Source organism: Papilio machaon, chromosome 17 (genome assembly GCF_912999745.1).
Source record: "Papilio machaon chromosome 17, ilPapMach1.1, whole genome shotgun sequence".
NCBI classification, from domain to species: Eukaryota; Metazoa; Arthropoda; class Insecta; order Lepidoptera; family Papilionidae; genus Papilio; species Papilio machaon.
The window spans coordinates 6,572,176-6,596,491 of record NC_060002.1 but is presented as its reverse complement, the minus strand read 5'-3'; the positions used below and the strand labels follow the sequence as shown (position 1 = coordinate 6,596,491).

At 35.7% G+C, this 24,316-nt stretch overlaps 2 protein-coding genes across 7 annotated transcripts in view; one reads left to right on the top strand and one right to left on the bottom strand.

Annotated features, from left to right (window-relative positions):
* The first annotated feature begins 577 nt into the window (after window positions 1-577).
* On the top strand, window positions 578-7,225 carry LOC106716123 (probable cleavage and polyadenylation specificity factor subunit 2). Its single transcript, XM_045681809.1, has 13 exons — window positions 578-867; window positions 1,017-1,282; window positions 1,820-2,065; window positions 2,474-2,661; window positions 3,146-3,369; window positions 3,461-3,610; window positions 3,973-4,171; window positions 4,441-4,531; window positions 5,060-5,246; window positions 5,400-5,490; window positions 6,104-6,221; window positions 6,421-6,617; window positions 7,069-7,225. Exons 1-13 carry the CDS (start codon window positions 719-721, stop codon window positions 7,159-7,161), a joined length of 2,199 nt encoding a protein of 732 aa, XP_045537765.1. The 5' UTR covers window positions 578-718; the 3' UTR covers window positions 7,162-7,225.
* Window positions 7,226-11,111: 3,886 nt separating this feature from the next.
* Window positions 11,112-24,316, bottom strand: part of LOC106716141 (steroid hormone receptor ERR1) — a 37,407-nt gene continuing 24,202 nt past the window's right edge. For 3 of the 6 annotated variants that reach the window (XM_014509584.2, XM_014509582.2, XM_045681844.1), the window contains 7 exons: window positions 15,512-15,652; window positions 13,817-14,068; window positions 13,377-13,607; window positions 12,882-13,067; window positions 12,557-12,739; window positions 12,184-12,356; window positions 11,112-11,611 (listed from right to left, as the gene is read on the bottom strand). In XM_014509584.2, coding sequence (XP_014365070.2) covers window positions 11,449-11,611; window positions 12,184-12,356; window positions 12,557-12,739; window positions 12,882-13,067; window positions 13,377-13,607; window positions 13,817-14,068; window positions 15,512-15,652 — 1,329 coding nt within the window. In that variant the 3' untranslated portion in view covers window positions 11,112-11,448. The remainder of the gene's footprint in view (window positions 11,612-12,183; window positions 12,357-12,556; window positions 12,740-12,881; window positions 13,068-13,376; window positions 13,608-13,816; window positions 14,069-15,511; window positions 15,653-24,316) is intronic. The other 3 variants (XM_045681845.1, XM_045681846.1, XM_045681847.1) reach the window with 3 other exon arrangements.

Below are 24,316 nucleotides of genomic sequence, written 5' to 3'. Positions count from 1 at the left end.
TTTTAAAAAAAATCAAGGATTGAGGACGTGTTTTGTTGTACCTTCATTGTAAACTGTATACATTAAACTTTTATGTTTTTTTGTTTGTTGTGAAAATAGATAAAAAGTTAATATTTTCTTTACCCATTATTTCACCCAATTTTGTATTATACTCAATTGGCTCCTCATTGTTTGATGACATTACGGCGTTTACCATGACAATTTAAGATTTTGAAACTGATGGCCTTATTCAAAACGTAGTATGTCCATTTAACTGATGGCCTTATTCATAAAAGCCACTTATAATTTGTACTGCAGGGATATAACAATTTCAATTGAAAAAATATTATTTTAGAAACAAACATAAAACATTTCGTCGCATAGACAAAATTCAAGTGCAACGATTTTTTATAAGCACGTTGTTAATTAAGCACTCTTAGCTTTTATTCCCGCTTTTATTATGTGGTATGGACGGTGTGGACTCTTTGGCGAACTCTTTGTCAAATGTCAATTGTCACTGTCAAAGTAAAGAGACATAAACAATAGCTTGTCTACATTTTTATACCTAAAAGCCACTGCTTGGAAATTGAATTACATTTTTATAATTATTTGTAAACTTTTTAAGTATTTTTAAGTTCTAAAACGCAAAGTTACATTGAATCTTTCAGCATGAAATTGAAATATTAAAAGTTTTATATTCAAAGTTGTGTTTCTATGTTAGAATTACTATAAAATAAAGATGACGTCCATTATAAAGTTACACTGCCTCTCCGGAGCTGGAGACGAGTCACCGCCGTGTTATGTGCTTCAAGTAGATGAATTTAAGTTCCTCTTAGATTGCGGCTGGGATGAAAAGTTTGATATGGATTTTATCAAAGAGTTAAAAAGGTTAGATTTTGAGGTTATGTTTTTGTATATTTTCGGTTAAACATCTGATAAGAAATGAAATAATACAGACCACTATTACTTGTTGGAGTTACAAATACGCTTTGTGTCAGTCATGCCCATTGTTATTTGATTGATTATATATATTTCAGACACATCAATAGTATAGATGCTGTACTGCTGTCACATTCGGATCCTCTGCATCTTGGTGCATTACCATATGCGGTGGGACAGCTAGGACTGAATTGTCCTATTTATGCTACACTCCCTGTGTACAAGATGGGCCAGATGTTCATGTACGATCTATACCAGTCTCACAGGAATGTGTCAGACTTTGATCTCTTCACCCTTGATGATGTGGATGCAGCATTCGACAGAATTACACAGTTGAAATATAATCAAAGTGTTGATATGAAAGGTATTAATTACTCGTAAACAACTTATTCAAGTCTTATGCCACAATCTTCTTAATAAGTATAAATAATCTTTCTTAATAAGTTCAACAGTGGTAGATCCCGCAACAATATTTGTTGGTTGCACAAATGTGCCGGGTTGACCAATGAAATACTATGTCCACACAGAAGACAGGCGTGAATTGGAAGTAATTCCATTTTGTCTGGGCTAATTTTAGTCCTCTTTCTAGAAAATGGATTTGGCGGAAGAGGGGACGCATAGAAGGGGAAATGTCCTCTTTCTGTGCGTCTTCTCTGTTGATTAAAGGTAGGCGCATCTGCATTTGCCGATGTCTATGGGCAACTGTCGCCCGCTATTTAGGCGAATTCAGGTGGCCGTTTGCTTGTTTGTCACCTATTAATATAAAAATAATCATTCAAGGAACATGAACTAGACTTTAGGAAAGTCACTAAAAACATATAGTTCATCAAGTTTTATTGTCTTATTTGAAATGACAATCAATATGTTCAATATTATTTAAACTTATTGCTGTATATTTCAGGTAAAGGCCATGGATTGAGGATTACACCAATTCCTGCTGGACATTCCCTCGGCGGCACCGTCTGGAGAATAGTTGCACCAGGAGAGGAAGACATTGTGTATGCACCCGACTTTAACCATAAAAAAGAAAGGCATCTCAACGGCTGCGAAATTGAGAAGATCATGCGGCCATCATTACTCCTGCTCGGAGCAGCAAATGCTGATTACGTACAACAGAGAAGAAGATTGCGAGATGAGAAATTAATGAGTATGTATGACAGTATATTTTATAATTTATTTACTTTTATAACACCTAATCTAATCGTAAGCATATGTGCTTAGGATTCCAAATCTCTCAAATTATATTAGTTAGGTATCATTCCAGCCTTCTTGTTTTTCTAGTAGAAGATGGCAAACAAGCAAGTAGATACCTAATTTTGTTAAAATAATAGTCACCATTATCTATAATTATTCAGCATACAAATTATAAGTTTGCAAATGATTTGCCTACCTTAAATAGAAAGAGGAGGGCACAGACAGAAAATATTTCTTCTTCCTATAGATTTGGTCTCTTGCCACATCCCCTACTCATCCTTTCGTTATTACAAGAGGGTAGAAAATAGTTTATTCATTTTAAAAATTTACCACTAGGCAATATAGCAAATTAATATTTCAGCGACCATCCTTAGTACACTCCGTGGTGGTGGCTCAGTGCTTGTCTGCACAGACACTGCTGGTCGGGTACTTGAGCTTGCCCACATGTTGGATCAGTTGTGGCGCAACAAGGACTCGGGGCTAGTGGCATACTCCTTACTCCTACTCTCCAACGTCAGTTATAATGTACTGGAATTTGCTAAGTCACAGGTAGGTTGGTTTTGTTACTCTATAACAGGAGTGGCGAGAAATACTTGTTATTTCTCTCAGATTCTTTGAATAATCTGAGATCAGGTAAATAATAACTTTCTTCAAAAATTTTGTAACCTTACAGTGATTTTAGTAGTTATATTTATACTTCTTAATTTTTACTTTCTTTAAATTTATTTAATTTAATTTAATCTAACTTGCTAATTTTTACTTTAATTTCAATTTTAAAAAAAATTTTTGATCCTGCAATCAAATTATTTTAAAATAGTTTTGTGGGTATTATAAATAAATAAATAATTTAATGTTGTTAATATTACAACCATATTGCTTCCTTTTTATAATTTTTATACTATTTTGGTAAAACAGAGATGACAATGTTCTTATAGACCAGTTACGGGACTTGAAATTCATGTTTTTAAAGATATTGTACACTATAGTATTTTGTACATTTCCTTGTACAGTCATAAAATCTTTTATTAACCAGATAGAATGGATGAGCGACAAACTAACGCGTGCGTTCGAAGGTGCACGCAGCAACCCCTTCGCTCTCCGCCACCTTCAGCTATGTCACTCGGTGGTGGAAGTGACCAGAACCCCGGGGCCCAAGGTGGTGCTCGCCTCCTTCCCTGACCTAGAGGCTGGCTTCGCGAGGGACCTCTTTCTACTATGGGCTCCTAACAATTTAAACTCTATTGTGTTAACGGCAAGGTATGTAAATGCCTCCCTTTTTTTAGAATATTAACATTCTATTAAATTAGTTTCTTTATATAAAAAAAAATATTTATTTGTTAATTTCCAGGACATCTCCAGGTACCCTAGCTCGGGACCTGATAGATAAAGGAGGGGACAGGACCATTGAGCTGATGGTGAAGAAGCGTGTGAGACTTGAAGGTGCAGAACTGGAGGACTTCCTGCAACAGCAGCGGATGAAGATCAACAACACCGATAAGTAAGTCAATTGTGTAACCTTGCCCGAGTGTGCCAGAAGTGTGTCAAACTTGTTGCTCTACTCCGTCGTTAAAGAAAAGTGACTCTAAGTGTATTTTCATAATAAATCTAGACTGAATTGTTCATTAATGACTACTTATTTTTATCCGCAGTGCTGCGGTCTAAATCATAATTTTTGTTTAAGTTTTTTTTTTTTATATTTTTCATATGCTTTACACATTTTTCATCTCAAAATGAGGTTAAAAGAACTGTAAATCTCAACTTACTTGAACTTTTTAGTTAACATGTTTAGTGTTACCGACTCACTCTTGGATATATCTTAGTGGCATAGATAGTCTATTGACTCTAATCATTTCTTTTCAGAGAGGACATTGGGGGCATATCCTCTGATTCCGAATCCGAAGGTGAACTAGAGATGTGCGTAGTGACAGGCAGACATGACATCCCGGTGCGACATGACACTCGCCCCACCGGCTGCTTCAAGACCAACAAGCGGCACCACGCCATGTACCCCTTCCATGAGGAGAGAACCCGCGCTGATGACTACGGAGAAATTATACGGGTTGGTCGCAACTGTGTTTCAAAATTATAAACCGCGTTTTGTAATTATACGATGTGAAAACTATGTTTGAACTACTTAGAGTATACTGCGTTTCGAAGTTATATTATACACAGCGTTTTGTAATTATAGGTGTCGGTCCGCGTTTCTTAATTATACTATAATTAAATTGTATATATGATATTTATAGTAAACTGCGTTTCAAAATTATTTGTGTAATCTGCGTTTCGTAGTTATTGTAAAATATTTATTATTTATATTCCTATTTGCAGCCGGAAGACTACAGATTGGCAGAGATAGTGGATGCTGAGGGGGAGATTAGAGATGTGCCGCCAGCGCCGCCGCAGAAACAAGAACCTGATGGTATTTAAACCAATACACATTTTAGTCGAGAAATTGATGCAAATCTTTGATAAAGAGTAGTGCTCTGGTCCAGCGAGACTTCTATTCTGGCTATTTCAATGCTTCATTATAGTCTCACAATCTTATGTCAGTTTTTTTTGACATTGACAGAAGAGTCTACCAGTTTTAAGGGTTACCAGTAAACAAAATTTTCCAAGCTTCAAGCAATTGATTTGTAAATTATGACTAAGTTCTCGTAGTAATTCCTTTGTATTTAAATTGATACAAACAAATTAGTAAATTAATCTCCATAACATCATGAGTGATATTTTTATGAAATTTGGAAATTATGAAAATGGTAACATTAAACTGTTCAGCTGACGTTCTCTCATTTTTAGTTCACAGTTCACACATTTTCTTACAGACATAAAATCCTTTATGCGTAATGTCACATATATTGCTCGTTAGTTACATTCGTTTTGACAAAAAAAAAAAAATTTTCATTTTGAAAAAAAAAATTTTTTTTTTAATAAATCGTTATATTTTTAGAGGAGATGATAGAGATCCCTAGCAAGTGTGTGAGTGTGTTGCGTACTGTGGCTGTGCGCGCTAGTATACAGTACGTGGAGCTGGAGGGTCGCTGCGACGGCGACTCGTTGCTGCGACTGGTCTCGCACGCCAAGCCGCGTGCGATTGTCGCGCTCCGAGCTCGCCCTCACGCTGCTAATACACTTGCGTATGTACAAAAAGTCCCCTCCTCTGTCGATATCTGATCTATGGTCAAAGATAGCTTCGTTATTTCGGCGAATTCATAATATATGTACATAATATCAATTTAATATTATTATTTTTAGTATATTAGCTGATTTTTTTTTTTTGTATTTTGCAGTAAACATTGTGAAAGTGAGGGAATAGAGAAGGTGTTTACACCTAACAAGGGAGATACAATTGACGCTACCACAGAGTCTCACATCTACCAGGTCAGTAGACATTCCTGCTTAAAAAAGGTGCAAAAAATTGCTTATTTCTTTGATTTTGTATGCTACTTTGTAATAAAAGTATTATTGGATTTTTTTTATTTTGTAATAAAAAACTGGCTGTCACCTAAGACGTCTGCATGGAATTAAAAATTCTTAGTCTTAGCTATTCTAGACTGCAATATTCTAACATCCAGATCAATTCAGAAGTTCTAGCAATTACCTGGTAACGGGCAGCCATACATCCATTCAAACTTTCTCATTTATAATATTAGTCAGATTCAATTTAAAGTTTCGATTGTAGTGGTTAGTTACTTAAGACAAAAAAAAAATCTACACAATATTAATAAAATAAAAATAATAATACCATTGTCTTTATGTAATATCTAGAAAAATTAATTTTTCGTACAAGTTATGTATTTGGGTTTCTGATAAAGTAAAACTAATTTAATTTTTTTTTGTACGCGTGTACGCAAAACCCCATTTGTTCCGGGATGTGTACACGCGGCATAAAGGCAACATTTTTTTTAATTTCTGCACTGAAGAAGTCGCGGTCAAAAGCTAGTATGTCAACAAATATATAAAACTATGTTTGTCATGTTGTGTGGTTTATCAGGTGAAGCTGACAGACGCGCTGGTGAGCGAGCTGGCGTGGCGCAGCGCCGGTGACGCCGAGCTCGCCTGGCTCTCCGCTGTCGTAGCGCAGCGCTCGCGTGCAACATGCGCCGGCGCAGGTACACGCACTACCTCTCTAATACAGATAGAGAACTACCATTTTGCCATTCGATTACCTTAAATACGTTTCTGACCTTACTAATGTAGATGGCGAGGCTACAGAATTCAGCTAATTATACAAAAAAAAATTACAATATATTTTTTTTTAATTTTACCTTACTTAGCTTTTTTATTCTTATTGCATCGCTATTTATACAGAGGAGGGTGAGCAAGAACCGGAGGATGATGAGATGATGTCCCTGGAGCGTGCACGAGGCGGCGCGGCGCACAGCGCGGCCTTCATCAACTCGTTGCGGCTGTCGGAGCTGCGCGGTGCGCTCGCCCGCGCCGGCCTGCCCGCGGAGTTCAGCGGCGGCGCGCTCGAGTGCTGCAGCGGCACTGTCGCTATACGACGGGTCAGTAGCTGCTGTACACGCCGTACATACTTTTACTGTTCACATTACACACTACATATTGTTCACATTACACACTACATATTGTTCATATTACACATTCCATATTGTTCACATTACACACTCCATATTGTTCACATAAAACACTCCATATTGTTTACATTACACACTCAATGTTGTAAACATTACACTTCATATTGTACACATTACACTCCATATTGTGCACATTACACTTCATATTGTGCACATTACACACTTCATATTGTACACTGTACACATTGTACTGACAGTATTTTGAATAATTTCTTATCATAAGCTTACTTTTGTGTTTTATTCTGTTTGCAATTATTGTTTTTATTTTTATTTTAAATAATACTGTTGTAAATATCATTCTACTTTAGTATGTAAGATTTTCTCTTTGGTCGAATAGAAACAAAATATATTATTTTTTTAGTTGGAGAACGGGCGCGTGGCGCTGGAGGGCGTCCTCTCCGAGGAGTACTACAAAGTGCGAGAGTTGTTGTACGAACAGTTCGCTATTGTCTAGCCTATGGCTTTACTCTGTGACGATTCGAAATTAATTTTATATCAAATAAATTGTATATAGTGTTTAAGGCAATAATTATAACATTTAAATTAAAAAAGTGTTTGATTTCTTTGTCACTTCGACTTAATTATTTAATCACACAAACAGCTTTCATACTAAATAGAAATAATTTAAAAATTCATTGATACATTTTGTATACCAACTAAAGGCATGTACAAATTACATCAGACACATGTATAACTATTTTTAATTTTAATTTAATTTAGATAATTTATTTTTAAATGATGTCAAACCATCATTTAATATTTCGACATCCGAGTTATTGATGAATATATTCAACTTTTTTATGTCAAAAGGCTAACGAGCAATTCGCTAAAATAGCGAAGTGACCGTTGCCCATAAACATCCGCAACTGCAGATGCATTGCCTACCTTTAATCAACGGAGAAGGAGACGCACTAAAAGAGGATATTTCCCCTTCCTATGCGCCCCCTCTTACCCTACCCATCCTTTCTTAATAATTAAAAAAAGGTTGGGAAGGGAGAAGGTAATTTTTAACTCACATATGTGGTTTTTTAGTGAAAAAAATGCAATTTTTTTCCAACTTTTTTATTCAATTTACATATCTCAAGGAGCGGTCGACATAATTATAAATAACATTGTATAAACAAATGAAGGTACGAGTTTACATTAAAATAAGACACAGAGTAAAGTTGTACAACATGTTTTGATGTCAAAACGCTACAGGGTACAAATTACTACAGCTAACTAACGTATATCATCACAAATTTACAAACTACACATTAATTCTTACAAACTTCAGTATAATATAGATTCTTTTTACAAATCACGTTTTTTTTTATAAATTTTTTGTTTCCTTTTCAATAAAAGTAGACATCATTGGGATAAAAACGTAATTTTTCAATAACAGAATCATAGGAACTAACTTAACATCGATGAATTTATACGGAATTTTATTTATTAAAGTATATGAAACAAATTTTACCGCCAAAATGGTCCGCCATCTTGTAACACAACAAACACTAACAAATAAACACTTAACCTAATCTGGCACATCACGCCTGAGACATTCCCCGTCCGCTCTAAAATATTCCATTACACAAAATGAAAACTATAAATAATCTTGAATATTCTTAACATAAGAATAACCTAAAATAAAACGAGACGCGTCTCACTGGAAATTTTTTTTTAACCAAAGTTTACGTTCACTGTCAAAAATATGTTTTTTTTCTTAGAATAACACGAAGTAGCCCAGATTAAATACAATTGTTTCACAGTTCACAAACTCATTTACGTTACCTTAGCCACGAATAAAAGAAATTAAGAAAAAAATTAATTTGCGTTACCTTTGCCACGAAAAGTAATTAAGAAAAAATTAAGCTTTTCGCGCCAAATTGACAATAATGTTTAAAAACTGACAAAACACTTGTTTCAAAATATATTTTCGTCTAATTTTTTACAACAGAGTGAGAATTAAGACTTAGTATGTTTTATACAAATTTAAACTTACAGTAGAAATCCATTGTCAAATAATGAAGAAATTTGAAAAAAAAATTCATTCACAATTAAACGTATTTTTAAATCATTCAGAAAATTCATTCAATAAATACACTTTTGTATAAAAACAAAGTGTTTATGCAATCAAGTAAAATTTGTACATTTTAAAAGCAGAAACCGATCCCATATTATGTAAAATGTATAATTATTTACAAAATGCATAAAATTTATCTTAAGATTAAATAAACAGATTTGTTATATTGGGCGATTTGTTATATTTATATATAATATAAAATATATATAAATTATTATTTATTATATTTTATATAGGTTTATTTAATGCGTGCATTGGTAACAGAGGTGAGGTATATAATCATATTCCACGGGTTAAAATAATGCTTAGCATTTTTATGTTCTACAATATTACAAAGCCTAACGGTAGAATTCCACTGCACTTGTACTTGTATTAATAAATATTTTCTTTGTTTTGGAAAAAAAGAAAGGTGTTGCCAGTCGATAATTTATACAAGATATTGGTTGGACAAGTAGTTATTTTTTTTGTTTATTGCAAGGGAACTTTATCAACATGTGGTAATTTTTTAAAGACACTAAACATGTAGTTTTTGAGTTATCTATAGGGTATCCATCTTAGTATCTTGTAGTTTTTCATATATCTATTTTTTTTTTATTCTCTGGGGTGTCAGCTCCCAGCCTGACCCCCCCCCCTTCCCGTCTCTTGGCAAATATGAATTCGTTTAGACAAAACAGAGACAATGTTAATTCAAGTACCACTACATTAAAATTCTAAGGTAATACCGAATATTTCGTTATACGAAATGTGTACTTCAGCCTTTTATATATGGGGTCGTGTATTAATCACGTGATATTTTTTAACACTTTTCTGTCCCCTCTCTCCTGATATGTGGCAAGTTTTAGACTTACATCACATTGTTACATTAAATTTACGTCATCATTCAGAAAACACGTGATATATATTAGCCACTGTCCCTCCTCGTGATGTTTCGTGATTTTTTTAGGAATCCCATCCACCTCTTTCGAGCCTCACGTGATTATTTCACGATCCCTATACTAAACTATATAGTGGAACAGTGTTAAAAATATTAAAAATATATAATTTAAAAAGACTGGGATAGTTTTAGTTGAAATACAAACTAAAGTGGTACAGATGTTTTTTTTCCATTTGAAATGAAATCTAAAAATGCATTATGTAACTCGTAATCGTACAGTGCTATGGCCTAAAGTTAGATTCCTTTTTTTTTTTCGTATAATATTTTTTGAAAAATGAATTTACTCTGTATTATGTACAAATTACAAATAGATTCATTTTTTATAATACAGTCAAAATCTGTTATAACGACATCGAAGGGACTACTCATATTGAGTCGTAATAACCGATAGTTGTAACAACCGGTGACAGGTATTAATAGGAAAGGTATGTATATAACATTCAGCCAGGACCTTTGATTTTGGTCAATTTAACCGGTATGTTGTTCTAAACGATGTCGCTATAAACGGTTTTGACTGTATTTTTGATCACAAAAGAATATAATTTTTATTTTATAATTCATATTTTGATTATATTTGTTAATTATTTTAGGTTTTTTTATAAGAGGTAGGTTTTCACTGTTGTGGCAGTGTTCTGTTGCCGGGATAAATAATATTTATTTCATTGTAAAAATAATTATCTTTTAATTCTATTGCATATTTTCACAGTACATAATAAAATTTGAAAATGTCTTACAAATTTTTTATATATTTCTAATGTTTTATAAACAATATAATTTATATTTTAATGTGTTATTACTAAGTAGATATTTTATTATTGAGGTATTTTCACGTGTGACAACATTATAACGGAAAGTAAAAATTACACATTTTTTTTTATATAATACAAAAATAGTAACAAGTTTTGTACTAGGTTCGTCCATTTTGTACATTTAAGGCGCGGGGACGCGACAACATTTCTAAATATACAAAATAAAATGCTAATTAATAATTAATGATCGACTGTAGAAAGAAAAAAAAAATAGTAATTTTGTTAAAAAAATATTTATACGAGAAATGGAAAAAAAATAAAAAATTTTAATGTAAAAATATTGCAGTCAAATGAATAGTGTAATAAAGTAAAAAACTTAGATGTTTTTAAAAAAATATATAAAATTAAAATATGTAACGATGTTCAACTAAAAGATATTCATCGATCATTTCAAAACATAACCTAAAATCAGAAACTTCAACTCAAATAGCAAACTTCACGTTTCCCGCCAATTCACAGCCAAATTACCACAGACTAAATATCCATATAAATATATAATACACAACAAACACTCACAACTCGAAACTTTAACCTTCGGGAAACGTTAAATGCAAAAAAAAACACAAATTAAAATGACATTTTTGTGATGAAAAAAAAAAAGTCGCGGCCCCGCATGCCACCATTACCATAACGATGCTTAACCCAAAGCGAAACGTTTTTACATTAAAAAGCTACGGGTAAGTATAAAAAAAATGGCGAATCCACTAGTTGCCGTAGCAGATAAAAAATGATAAGTTTCGAGCAAGCATTTGTAGAACAAATCGATAACACAACCTTGTTCAAACTTGTCCATACACTGAGACGATTACGTCCTGCGTCTGCGCATCAATTCACAACTTAGTCATTTAGGGTTTTCTAATCACCCAATAATTAGACCTACTTGGTAGTGTGTAAAGACCAGTGTAAGCTGAGCCGCGGTGTCGTACTAGCGGCCTACCGCAGACAGGCCTCGAGCATTTCGACGAAGAGTTTGTTCATATGCGTGCGCCGATCTCGGTGTACGCAGGTCCAGAAGCGACGCACTGCAACATCCGCGTGCCGCAGCGCCGGTAGCGACAGCAACAGCTGCTGCAGCGCTGTATTCGCATTGTACGGTCTGCAAAATACACATTTTCTACAATTACAATTGTATTAGTAATAATTACATGTCATAAAAGTAAAAATTATATATATATTTTTTATATATATTATAAGGTGGCAAACGAACAAATGGCCACCTGGATTCGCCGCAATAGCGAAGCGACCGTTGCCCATAGACATCCACAAATGCAGATGCGCTGCCTACCTTTAATCAACGGAGAAGGGGACGCACAGAAAGAGGATATTTCTCCTTCCTATGCGTCCCCTCTTCCACCAAATCCACTTTCCCTTCCCATTTTTTCCTAATAAGAAAAGAGTTGGAAGGGAAAGAGGACTAAAATTAGTCTTCCAGTACCACATTCATCAAACTGTACTCGGAATTGCTTCCACTTGACACCTGTCTTCTGTGTGGTCGTGGTATTGCACCAGTAGACACCCAACAAACATTGTTATTGCGGGATCTACTACTGTTAAACATCCTGTATACAGATGAGACATTATTTAAATAAATATAAAATTAACAAACATGTTCATGAAGTGTAAAGAAGATGTGTGATGTTCTGTAAATATTTTTGGTATGTATTATACCTGAGTGCGTTAACAGCGTCATTGAGTGCTGCAAGTATGGCGTCACGGAAACGTCTCTGCGCCGCGTGCTCGTCAAGACGCGCCTCAGAGTTGGCCAACACCAGCGCCTTCAGCAAGTAGCACTCCTCGCGCTGAGCCCCCAGCCGCTCCAGCCTCCGCGCCACACCACTTATCTAACAACAATGGGGAAAACATCCAGCAATTGCAGATTTCTATCTAATAGACGGAGGAGGAGACGCACAGAAAAAGAATATCAACCATTCATATGCGTCTACAATTCCATTAAAACCACTTTCTCTTCCCATCCTGTCCTTAAATGATTTAAAAGATAACGATCTTCTGTGTGAGCTCTGTGAAGTTACAGATGCTATACCTGCAGATAGAGGTCAAGTGCACCAATATCTCTGGCGGTGTGCTCGTCTAGTGCGAGATCGTGTGCGAAGCGCAGACGTAGTGGTGCGGGAGAGGAGGGCGCGGGAGTGGCCGCCACCGGCAGAGATCTATACGCCACCATCAGGCTCAACATCTCCGCCCACGTGCTCTGTAGCAGCCGCATCTAAAAACACACACACATATAAACACATTTTTAATAAACAGCAATTATTAGTCAGTAAAACCCATAAATCCAATCCAAATTGTATCTAGTTTCGAACCAACATCTAGGACTGCAGACAACCTGTTAAGACATTTGTAAAGACCTGATCATTGAGCTGGAGTTCAGTGAAGCCGGGTATCTGCTTTGCCCAGCCGATGACGCCGACCAGCTCCCTGTCGTACAGGTCTGCCAGCAAGGCCAACGTGCGCGCCGCGGGGTCTGTCACACCTGCAGGCGCAGCGCCGCAGCTCAGCAACTCCGGCTCGTACGACGACAGCGCCTCCAGGATCTGGAACACGACAGTCATTACAACATTGTGAAACTTTTTAACAATGGTAGACGTCAGCAACATCTGTTGCACGAAGGTATAAGGAAAAGATGAGAAGAAGAAGTATATTTGACGGAGGGGAATATACATAGGAAGGAGATATTTCCTTTCTCTGTACATCCTGTCTTCCGTCGATCAAAGGTAGGCAATGTATCTGCAATTGCGGATCTATATGGGCAGCAGTCACCATTCCGCTCGATCATTTGCCATCTTATGATATAAAATATTTTCATTAAAGTTATATGACAAGTGGTACAAGACCACTGAGACCTTGATATCGTCGATGTGCGGCTTGTTGTTGGGCGGGGGCAGGTCTGGTGCGCGGCGGTACTTCTGCCGGCCGCCGCGCACGCGGTCGAGACGCACGCCCTCACGCAACATCCCCGTACTGAGACACTTGCGAAAGCGACACGCCTGACACGCCTTGCGCCGCCGCTTGTTGATCTCGCACTCGTTGGACGCCGGGCACGTGTAGTCTATGTTCCCCTGGTAATTTAACATCTGTGAATTTACGAAGCCCCTTTATTTGATGATGACGCATCCGCGAACACCGTTTCCTCACATCGGGGCCTCTGATCTGATATCGCCGTTTTAAGATTTGTACAAATGTAATTATTGTCTCTAAATTTGATTCTCCTCTTATCTGAATCTGATCATACAAGCTACCAACAGTGAAGTCCTCAACACGGTAACGTTACTCTAATCTTAACCTGTATGGTCCGCTTAAAGAAGGCCTTGCAGGCTTCACAGCTGGCAACGCCGTAGTGGAAGCCTGACGCGACGTCGCCGCACACGAGACAGAAGCGTCGAGGCGCGTCCTCGTCGCGCGCGGCCGCTGCGGCGGTTGTCGACGAGCAGTGCTGTTGTTCCGGGCTGGCGTTGCCCCCCGCCCCGCTCTCCGGGGACACGCAAAACTTCACCTCCTCCTTAGGTTCGAGTTCCAGCTGTTGGATGGTGGAAAACTGTAATTTGGTTACAGATTATATAACATCTATATAATATATAAGACATACCAGAGATAACGATTCGTACTATTTACTATTTATAGAGAACTCGTAATATTTACATAATTCATATAATTTATATAATTCATTAAAACAACACTAAAATGTAGGCTTTCAGTGAGAATGTAGGTCAATGGATAACATGTAACATTAATGTAATCCGGGATAAAAGACAGTGTTACCTACAAGCTAATATTATTAACACAACATAAGTAAAGCAGCGGATTATAACAATCGTTCGTAGATACGTCGTAGCGTATAAACTGCTACACGTAGCATACTACTACGCAACTCAAAATAAGTATACGACATTATCGCTACGGAACGTTCAAAAGTAGGTTAAATTATATGAAATTCAATACGTATATATGTAATCAAATAAGTATCTAGTAAGGTAGCTTATATACACTCGTTATATACAACGTACAGTAATAACTAACATTTATCACAGTTACAAGCGTCTATTTTTCTTGTCTACAAGTCTTTATGGACAATATCCTGCAATTTCTTATACAAGGAACTATCGTCGCAGAATTGAAAGAGAAACAATTAACAATTTTATAGTCGTTTGAAACTGTTTAAATGTATTAAACCTATGAACAAAATGCAATGTAACACAGTATTGCTTTGCGTAAACACAGAAATGTACATTGGTAACTTATAAATCGATAAACCGATCACCGAAATGCGCATCCAATGCATACCTCATAAATTCATTACGCCTATAATTGCACAGCTTTATTATATGTATTCAAATATCACTTCACACGCGAATTACAAGTTATTAACCGACTGAAAATGATATGAAAATTGTTACCATTAATTCCATTGCATGTAATAACAGTACTTTTAACCAGTTATAACGGAAGTGTTACAGAAAATTGTATATAAAAACAATAAGTAAAAAATATACATCCTAAAAAACAACGTATTACTTTAAACCAACTAATATAAACACAATAGAAAACTTTTTAAAAACTATAAAACTCACAGATGTGTTATCTAGGATGTCCGGAACGAAACTAGGTCCTAAATCCGGTGCACTAGTACATTCTTGTAACCTAGTTATTGATTTTACAGAGATAGACGCTGCAACTGCATCCGTACGTGTCGCGCAGTTTGTATCCGGGCACGGAGTGTGATGGATCAATGGTAGACCTGTGTTGATCGGATCACTGTTTTTATGTGATCGATCGGGTCAAGGCAATACAAAAGAACCTGGATTCTTTTGTGTTTACAGCTCGTGCCGGTCACTCGTTCCGCGACTCGCGATTAACCGGTAGGACCTAAAACCCGTGTTTTCGGGTCTTTTAAGCTTGATCTCGTCGCGAGAAATGATCAATCGACACAGGTCTAAATCTATTGGTAGAATTCGGTGTGGGGTTATGGGTTGTGAGTTACCTGTGGCGCGTGGACCATGTGCGTGCTGCGGTGCAGCGGGTGGTCGGCATGTGGGTCGGGCGAGTACTGGGGCGGCGGCTCGGCCTCCTGCTTGACACGGCGCAGCATCGGCTCGCCCCCCGCCGCGGACATCATCTGCACCTGCAACCGTGAGTGCTCTACATTCTAATGTTTAACGCAAATTCAACTCTATTGCTTACAAAATAAGGTTTACTTCGATGAAGTGAACAATTTATTTTGATGTCTTATTTACAAAAGTAATATAAATGTACTCATAGTAATAACTTTCGTTCATAATAGCTATGATATAAACATATCACACAATTTTTTTTATCATATCATAAGGTGGCAAACCAGCAAGCGGCTACCTGAATACACTTAAAAAACGAAACGACCGCTGCCTATAAATATCTGCAATTGCAATTGCCTACCTTTAATCGACAGAGGACGAGACGCACAGAAAGAGGATACATCCGCTTGCTATGCATCCCCTCCTCCATAAAATCCACTTCCCCTTCTCATCCTTTCCTTATAAGTTGTACAATGTACTAAATGTTCCAATGGGTATATATACCTACTCGTTAGAATAATAACGTAGTCGTATGAATCTAAAGTCCGATCCCCAGAACGAATGGAATATTATATTTACACAAAGTAAAATACCTGATAAAGTACCTACTGTTTCTATTTTGACAAAACATGAATGAGTAGTCGCGGCGAACATAAATCTAAACACGGCCATAAGTAGGTTATAAACCAATACGTAGGAATACAAAACAATACCGAAATCTTTAAAACGAATTAGATACAATATTATGTTTTATACATATCTTGAGGTAATGGAAAAAGACGGTTAGACAAAATGTTTCATGTTATATTTATTTTATCTGTTGAAAAACTGTATCTGAAACAATTTTTAAATCTTTGATTAAGGACGTCATTTCAACAAGTGAACATAGATGGCGCTATTTTAAATTTTATTATTGTTGATTTGCAAAACTAATTTAATACCTTGTTTAGATTAAGACAGTACAGTAAGACAGTAGCGCTGAGCGCTCACTAGCACCAATTAGAGTTTACATAATGCCAGTTGTATTCCAGTGCTGATTTAGAGCGTTATTGTTCTACTGTATTAGTATAATTTAAACCAAGCATTGAGATAAATATCAGTTGATTTGAAAAATTTTAAACGTAAAAACACCACATATCTAAATTGTTACGAACAAATAACATTAGGTACTCCAAAATAGCACTAAATCTAATCATTAAATAAATTTAACAAACACGTCCCAATTTTGGTTACAAAATATGATACTCAGTAGACAGTGGCTAAGTTATAATTTTGTATTCAAGACCGCGTGACCTACATTACTGAGGTCTATTCTAACAAATGGAACGTTGATACTTAGTTATTTCACATTCAAAAACTTAAAAAAACAACATTCCACACAATGCTTCTAAATTCAAGTTCCGATTTCTAAATGTCAAAATTAAAATAAAAAAAAAAACTGCATTGAGCGTGTTTTATTATTTAAATTGCATTCAAGATAAGTGAAGACATACTTACGATGATGAAAAACAAAAAAATGCATGTTTATCTATGATATCTACATGTTTCAAGGATGCGGGTTCAATGCCCCCTTGACATTGGCCCGGCTTTCCGATAAAATATGTAGTGACGCAATTCAACCGAGTTTTTTAAAGAGAACTATAATAATTGAATTATAAACGATTCATATGCAAATCCGAATGGCAAGTAATACTATTACTAGAATATAGTTTTTAAATTTTTCGTTTATTCTTTATCACGAACTTTTGGTTATTTATAAATGACTGGCGACCTGTAGCAGCTTCGGGCACAGCACGGGTGGGCAATGTTTTATACATTTTATGACAAAATTAAATATAGTCTATGTTACTCAGGGATAATGTAGAAGGGGTATACAAATGGAGTAATATTTTTTGAAATTGATAGAATAGTTTTTGAGTTTATTCGTTACAAACTTTAAAAAATAATAATATCTTATCTCTCTACAACATTTGTGTAGAGATGTACGTAATAAGAGTATAGATGCAACGGTTATTATAAAGACCCATCGAGTGGTTTTAGACGTGAATGGGGTTGTCAGGTCGCCAAACCTACTAGCCGGATAGACCAGGCAGTTTGGCCGGACATATAGGTAGAAAGGTCGGACACCCTATATTATTTAGAATTTTATTTTTATTTGTCTCAGTATTAATAGGTACACTCTCGTTTTGGAAATGTAAAAAGCCTAACAAAAGTCGGACACGCAATCAAAAAGCCTACTTATGTCCGGCTTTATCCGGACGCCTGGCAACGCTAGACGTGAAATATTGGACAAACAATTCAACCAAAGATGCGAGACTCCACTGGGTAAATTTGTGAAGTTTATCAAATCAAGTAAAAACTCTATCGCCGCTATAACAAGTTGTTTTTACAATGTAATAAAATTAAGCTAATTAAAATAATTCAACTTTTAAGTAAAACATAAAATGCTAAACAATGGAATTAATATAACGTAATCTTGCCGAAACATCTAGACTTCAAGGCCGCCGAAAAACACGTCGCCATGTTGGCGCCAAAACATTAACGTAACTAAATAAAACTATGTACATCGATAGCGTATGTAGACTTTTGTGGGCCTACGACAACGCAAGCGCTGTTAGGTACGCGTGTAATGTCCTAAACGGATAGCGCTCAAGGCCACCCGAAATACGACGCCATCTTGTTTCTTAGCGTCTGCAAATTCTCAGCGGAATCGAAAGTGATTTGATGAATTATTAGTTAGTTTGTAAAATTAGTTTGCAACGATGCGAAATTGTGATCAAATATTATTAATACTTATTATTTAACTACATTATAGATATATTAGTACGATTAGAATTACAGAAATCGATTGTTTTACGAAAGTAATTTTATAAAATCTATTAAAATAAGAGCTTAATAATTAAAAAAAATGGTTACATATCCTTCGCCCTTAATTTTACGTATTGTAATTTTTATATAAGGTTTTTTATTTTATAATTAATTACTTTAACAAGTTCTACCCGAGGTCCTACGCCAACACAAGTTAATGCGCTTGCATGAAATTCGTTAAGCGGATACCGATCAAGGCCAATATAAAATGACGCCATTATGTTCCATGTAGTCTAAATTACATTTGCCATTGATTTCTCAGGAACGACATACTTTTTAGTGGTTCAAGTCTCAAGGTTGGGTATATTACGCGTAGAAACAACTGTTGTTTAGCGTTGAGGTTACATCAGTAGGCTTTATGTCTCTTACATTAATTCAATATTTAAAGTAATATATTTAATTATTTAATAAAATTTCCTTATAATAAAAGAAAGAGTTTACACAATCGTATAAAATGATTTCAATTTTTTAAATGTTATTATAATAATTTAACTCTAATCAAAATCATCAATCATCATATCGCCTGATTTATTATTTATATGAGAAAACACAATCTATAAATATTCTTTTAAGGTCATAATTTTTACTTATGTGGGTCCTTATGCCACATTAGTGTAGTAAAACAACACGGGCGGGGCCTAGGCTAACTTTGGCACAGTTGCGCGCCGCCGCCGCGCCGTATTGTCGAATTGCCATTATCTACGAAATTCAGAGGTGAAGTCACGGGCACACGGTCGACGACCCACTAGCGAGTGATTATTATGAATTTATACCTATTCCGCGCCGCACAAACACGCGTGTTTACACGAATTTTATCGCATCAAGGTCTTATTTTTACATTTCTTAAAATATTTTAAGAATATTTTATAACTAGCTGTGGCGAAATGAGCTCGTAAACAAAGTCACTTTCGATTATAATAGTAGAATCGACAAATCTGTGTGATACGTAAAAAGATGACATCGAAAGTTATTGTCTTGCTTACCTACATTTTTAATTAGCGATAATCAAGCGTCGGTGGCTCAGTGGTTAATCACTTGACTCGCAATCCGCAGGTCGGTTCGAATCCCGCTTTGCATATGTACATTTTTCCGACGTTCTTACGGTGAAGGAAAACATCGTGATGCTGCACATATCTGAGAAGTTCAATGATATGGGTGAAGTCAACCAACCCGCACTGGACCAGCGTGGTTGACTATGGCCTAGTCACCCCTAACTTGGTAGGTTCCGAGCTCCTCAGTGGGGTGGTATAGTGAGCTGATGATGATAATCAAATGTTAGTTTGTTCAGGGGAGTTATTTACTTTCTAAGTTGACATTGACAGAACTGACGTAAAACATAGATGACTCATTAATATTACGTTTGGGAAATTATCTAAAAATTACGTTAATTCATAAAACAATAAGAAACATGACCTACCTTAATACACAGGTTAGGAAAAGATTAGATAAACGTACAATTCTAAATTCATTTTTTAAAATACAACTTGCGATGTAGATCGGACAATGTTAGTATGTATTATTTTAGTGCATTACGTTTGTAAATAAAAACATATTTTCATCCCGCTCCCGATTGAAAAAAAACAATATGTTTTTTTCTTGGATGTTTGGGTCAACGGGTATGTTACATTATTTAATGGAATGGGGTTGACAAACAATAATTACTTGTAGTTAGGGTTGCCAGGTCGTCAAACCAACTAGCCGAACAGACCAGCCAGTTTGGCCGGACATTTAGGTAGAAAGGTCCGACACCCTATATTATTTAGGATTTTGTCACAGTATTAATAGGTACACTCTCGTTTGGGAAATGTAAAAAGCCTAACAAAAGCCGGAAAACCGTTTATTTTGGCCGGACACGCAATCAAAAAACCTACTTATGTCCGGCTTTATCCGGACGCCTGGCAACGCTACTTCTAGTGAAGAATACTGCCCATAACCAAGGTATCAGAAATGCAGATGGACCAAAATGATGACAAAAATATACAATTTAGTTTCATAACGAAAGTTACAGTACAATCTAACATACTATGTTAGTACATGATGACCTGTCATATTTGAACCGTAGTTTTTAGACCATAGATTAAGTAGAGAACGGAGTATTACACTTTTTAGAACTTTAATTTTTTATATATTTTACTTATATAATTGCACATTTAACTTCCAAATTACTTATCTCACTGAGAGTTTTATCACATATTCATATCTAAGATAAACTCATCTCGGTTACGGTATGTATAGGTATTCCAGTAGCCTGTAACTACGTCACTTCACCTTGTGTCACAAATAGACGACGTTGAAAAAATCTATCCTAGGGTTGCCATTGCCAGTCTATAATTACTCTAAATTACATTTTACCTATTTACAGATAAACTTGGAAAAATATCCATATTAAAGTAATTCAAAACAAATTTTTCAAAATTATGAAACGCTTTAAAACCTAAAAGTAAATATTTATCTACTTTTACATTTTTATAGATTAGAAAATATTAAAAAAAAAACAACTGCTAACCCTAGCCGCCATTTTTATTTATATTACAGTCAGACCTACCTCAACATTATGATTAGATGTAGTTGTTATTCACGCGTTATCATTCGTCGTGTTGCGCGCTCCAATAAAAAAAAATCGCTTGTCTATTGTACGTGTTCAATTATAGATCGAAAAACTTATCTAACCCAGTGGTCACTTTATTACAATAGTTTATTACCACGCCTTTGTATGTTAAAAAAAAGTTTTTTTTAATATTACAAGGTGACAAACGAGCAAGCAGAACGAGCACCTGAATTCGCTGAAATCGCCCATAGACATCCGCAATTGCAGTTGAGTTTCCTACCTTTAATGGATAGAGGAGGAGACGCATAGAAAGAAAATATTTCCCCTTCCTATACTCTTTCTTATTAGGAAACAGGATTAAAATTGGGCCACCGGAACGCGAACTCATCAGACGAAATCCGGACTTACTTCCACTTGACGCATATATGTGTGGTTTTGTTTCACCGGGCGAGCCGGCCCATTCGTGTAACAAATGTTGTTGCTGGTGTCTACCAAAGTATCACAAGATCGTCCTTGTCTTGTTGTAGCTGTTCTTTCATATGTTTTCTGTACGTCATTATCTAAGCCTATGTGAGTATATTTTCTGACAGCACTATTCACTATAGCAGCGCGTCTCTCACCAGGCCTTATATATTTGCCAGACTATACAGTGCCACGAAGACGTCTGAACGGGCTTTAATATCGACATTTGCACAGCTGCGCCACCTTTTTGACTCACATTGGATTTTTTATCTGCCATTTATAGTGTGCATGGGTAATGATTAATTTATTTTAATTTTTAGTTTAATTTTAAAGGAATATAACACTTTTATGTAAAAACTTTTTACTAAATTTGAAATTAAAGTTAGCTCCCAATAAAGACTTGATAGAAGAGTTAAAATTTATCCTTAATCTTCTGGTTTTAGTCTCAACTCTAAATTGGTAAATTACTGGCCAGCAGTTTTCTCTATTAGGGAAAAGTAGGAATCTCATAAAATAATAACTGAACTTTGTTTTAGCAAACGTTTTCTTGTTATAAATCTACACGAGTACTAGTACGCTTAAATCAGTCTCACGAAAGACTTCGCAGTCCACTAATAGCCGAGCGTGGGTTGATTGTAGGAACAAAATAAAAACACGAAATTCGTTAGTCGATCGCAAAGACAAAAAAAAAAACAATTTCCGTACAGACAAAACACTCCCCATTTGAATTATAAATAGGTATTTTAATCGGTACCGGTTTAATTTTTAATCAATGAATAATTAGCAATTTGCCACACTCTTCAAATAACCAGTTAAACAAAAAAAAAAAGGTCGTATAAACTTTACAAAAAGACAAAAGTAACAAAGTCAATCTTAACCCTAACGTCACAAAACGTAATGACTATAAAAAGTTCCTTTATTACAATGAACCAGTAATCGATCGCGTTCACAGAATCTTCGAAATTTAAATAAGGATTTAAAAAAATAAGCCAAGTTCTAAAATCAAAAATTCTGGCACACTATAGTTTCGAATTATAAAACAAACGATAAAAAAGATCGAACAAAAAGGTTTTGTATAGAAACAGTATCGCAAGTAGAGGCGATGGGGCAGACACAGGATTTCCTTGAGCGGTGCATTTGATTGGCAGGTTAAAAATTAGATTGTTGTATTACGGATCGCGCAACATTTGCGTGTGGTCCGGACACAAGGCCGGCATGTTAGGTATACAAACGTAGACAATATATTGAACATTAACATGTGCTTACACTACTGAAACATTAATACAAAAACGTATCGATATTCCTCTCAATCTATATATATAAAAGAAAGTCGTGTTAGTTACACTATTTATAACTCAAGAACGGCTGAATCGATTTGACTAAAAATTGGTGGGCAGGTAGCTTAGAACCAGGAAAAGGACATAGGATAATTTTTACCCCGTTTTCTATTTTTTATTCCGCGCGGACGGAGTCGCGGGTAAAAGCTAGTCTCTAATAAAATAGAGCTAACAATTTTTTTTCTATAGGCAATGAAAAGTCACAGGGTAATGTTAACGTTGCGCATTTTATAAATACAATAAAAGGAGCGTATATTAAAAAAATAAAGTACACTTACAGACAAAAGTATATTTAGACAAACAATATAATATGTAACAAGATCATTGAAATCATTCGTTTTTTGGCATCAACTTTATCATACAGTAACCGACTAACAGATGTCTTCACGGACACATTTTATCGTACCTCCGATAATTCTCAAGGAAGCAGTTAAACAATGGACACTTCTATATTCTTGCATTAATTACACAACAGTTTCCACTGTGAGTCAATGATGACATAAATTTATTCAAATTCAAGACATTCAAAATTGATTTTAATTTAACAAATTAAATTAAGAAGCTAAACAATTTGGAAAAATATATAACATCATATATCATCAATTATCCGGTATGTTTTCTTGAAACATCTTCATATTCAATAATTCATTTTGTTTTCTATCGAACTGAACGATTGTTATCATTATCAGTTACTTCCTATAAAAAAAGTTATTTTGTCTATTCTATTTTATTAATTTATTATAGGATCTTTTTAAATCTATTTTATACTAGCTGTCGCCATGCGAAACGGAATAAGCATATAGCGTATGTGTTCTTCCAGATTATGAACTACATCTGTGCCAAATTTCATCAAGATCCGTTGAGCTGTTCCGGAGATACCTTCAAACAAACATCCATCTACCTAAACTTTCGCATTTATAATATTAGTAAGATTAGTGTTTAAATGTAATATGGTGACGTATAATATTTATGCATCCATAAAGATCACTCATAAAAAACGCACCAAATCATTCTGAGCCGTACAAGGTCGATGTGTTCCTCAAATATAAGCGGTATTTATAAGTCTATATTTAACTGGTTACGATATAATTAATAAGCGCCAGACATTATAAATGTGTATAATCACAATCAAAATTGGCATTAGTGTAATACTGTAATAACTAGCTTGCAAACCGGTCGACGCCGTATCTGAATATGCTTAGGTCTGTATTAGTATTATGTATGGGTAGGTCAGGTATAGCTACGCCCAGGCAATTCGGCGGCTGTCGAGGTTCGGGCAAGTCGTGGGTGGCAGAGGGTGGTGGGAGGTCGCCAGAGGGTGCCGGAGGGTTGCGTCTAGACGGCAGCCTTGACCCCGGCGCGGTTTCCGCGCGCACGAGCTCTCTGTGACCTCCACCAGCCCACAGACCGACTGAGCGACGGACGTGGCTCCTCTCCTAGAACTTTTGGTGTTAACGACCGAGCTGCTGTTTATTTTTGGACCTCTTTACACTTTTTTATTAAATGTTAAACTCATAAAA

Excerpts from the sequence above, each read along its gene's own strand:
- LOC106716123 (XM_045681809.1), top strand. The coding sequence starts at position 719 with ATGACGTCCATTATAAAGTTACACTGCCTCTCCGGAGCTGGAGACGAG. Across the intron at positions 2,662-3,145 it reads TGGAATTTGCTAAGTCACAG|ATAGAATGGATGAGCGACAA; the intron begins GTAGGTTGGTTT and ends TTTATTAACCAG. Across the intron at positions 3,611-3,972 it reads AAGATCAACAACACCGATAA|AGAGGACATTGGGGGCATAT; the intron begins GTAAGTCAATTG and ends ATTTCTTTTCAG.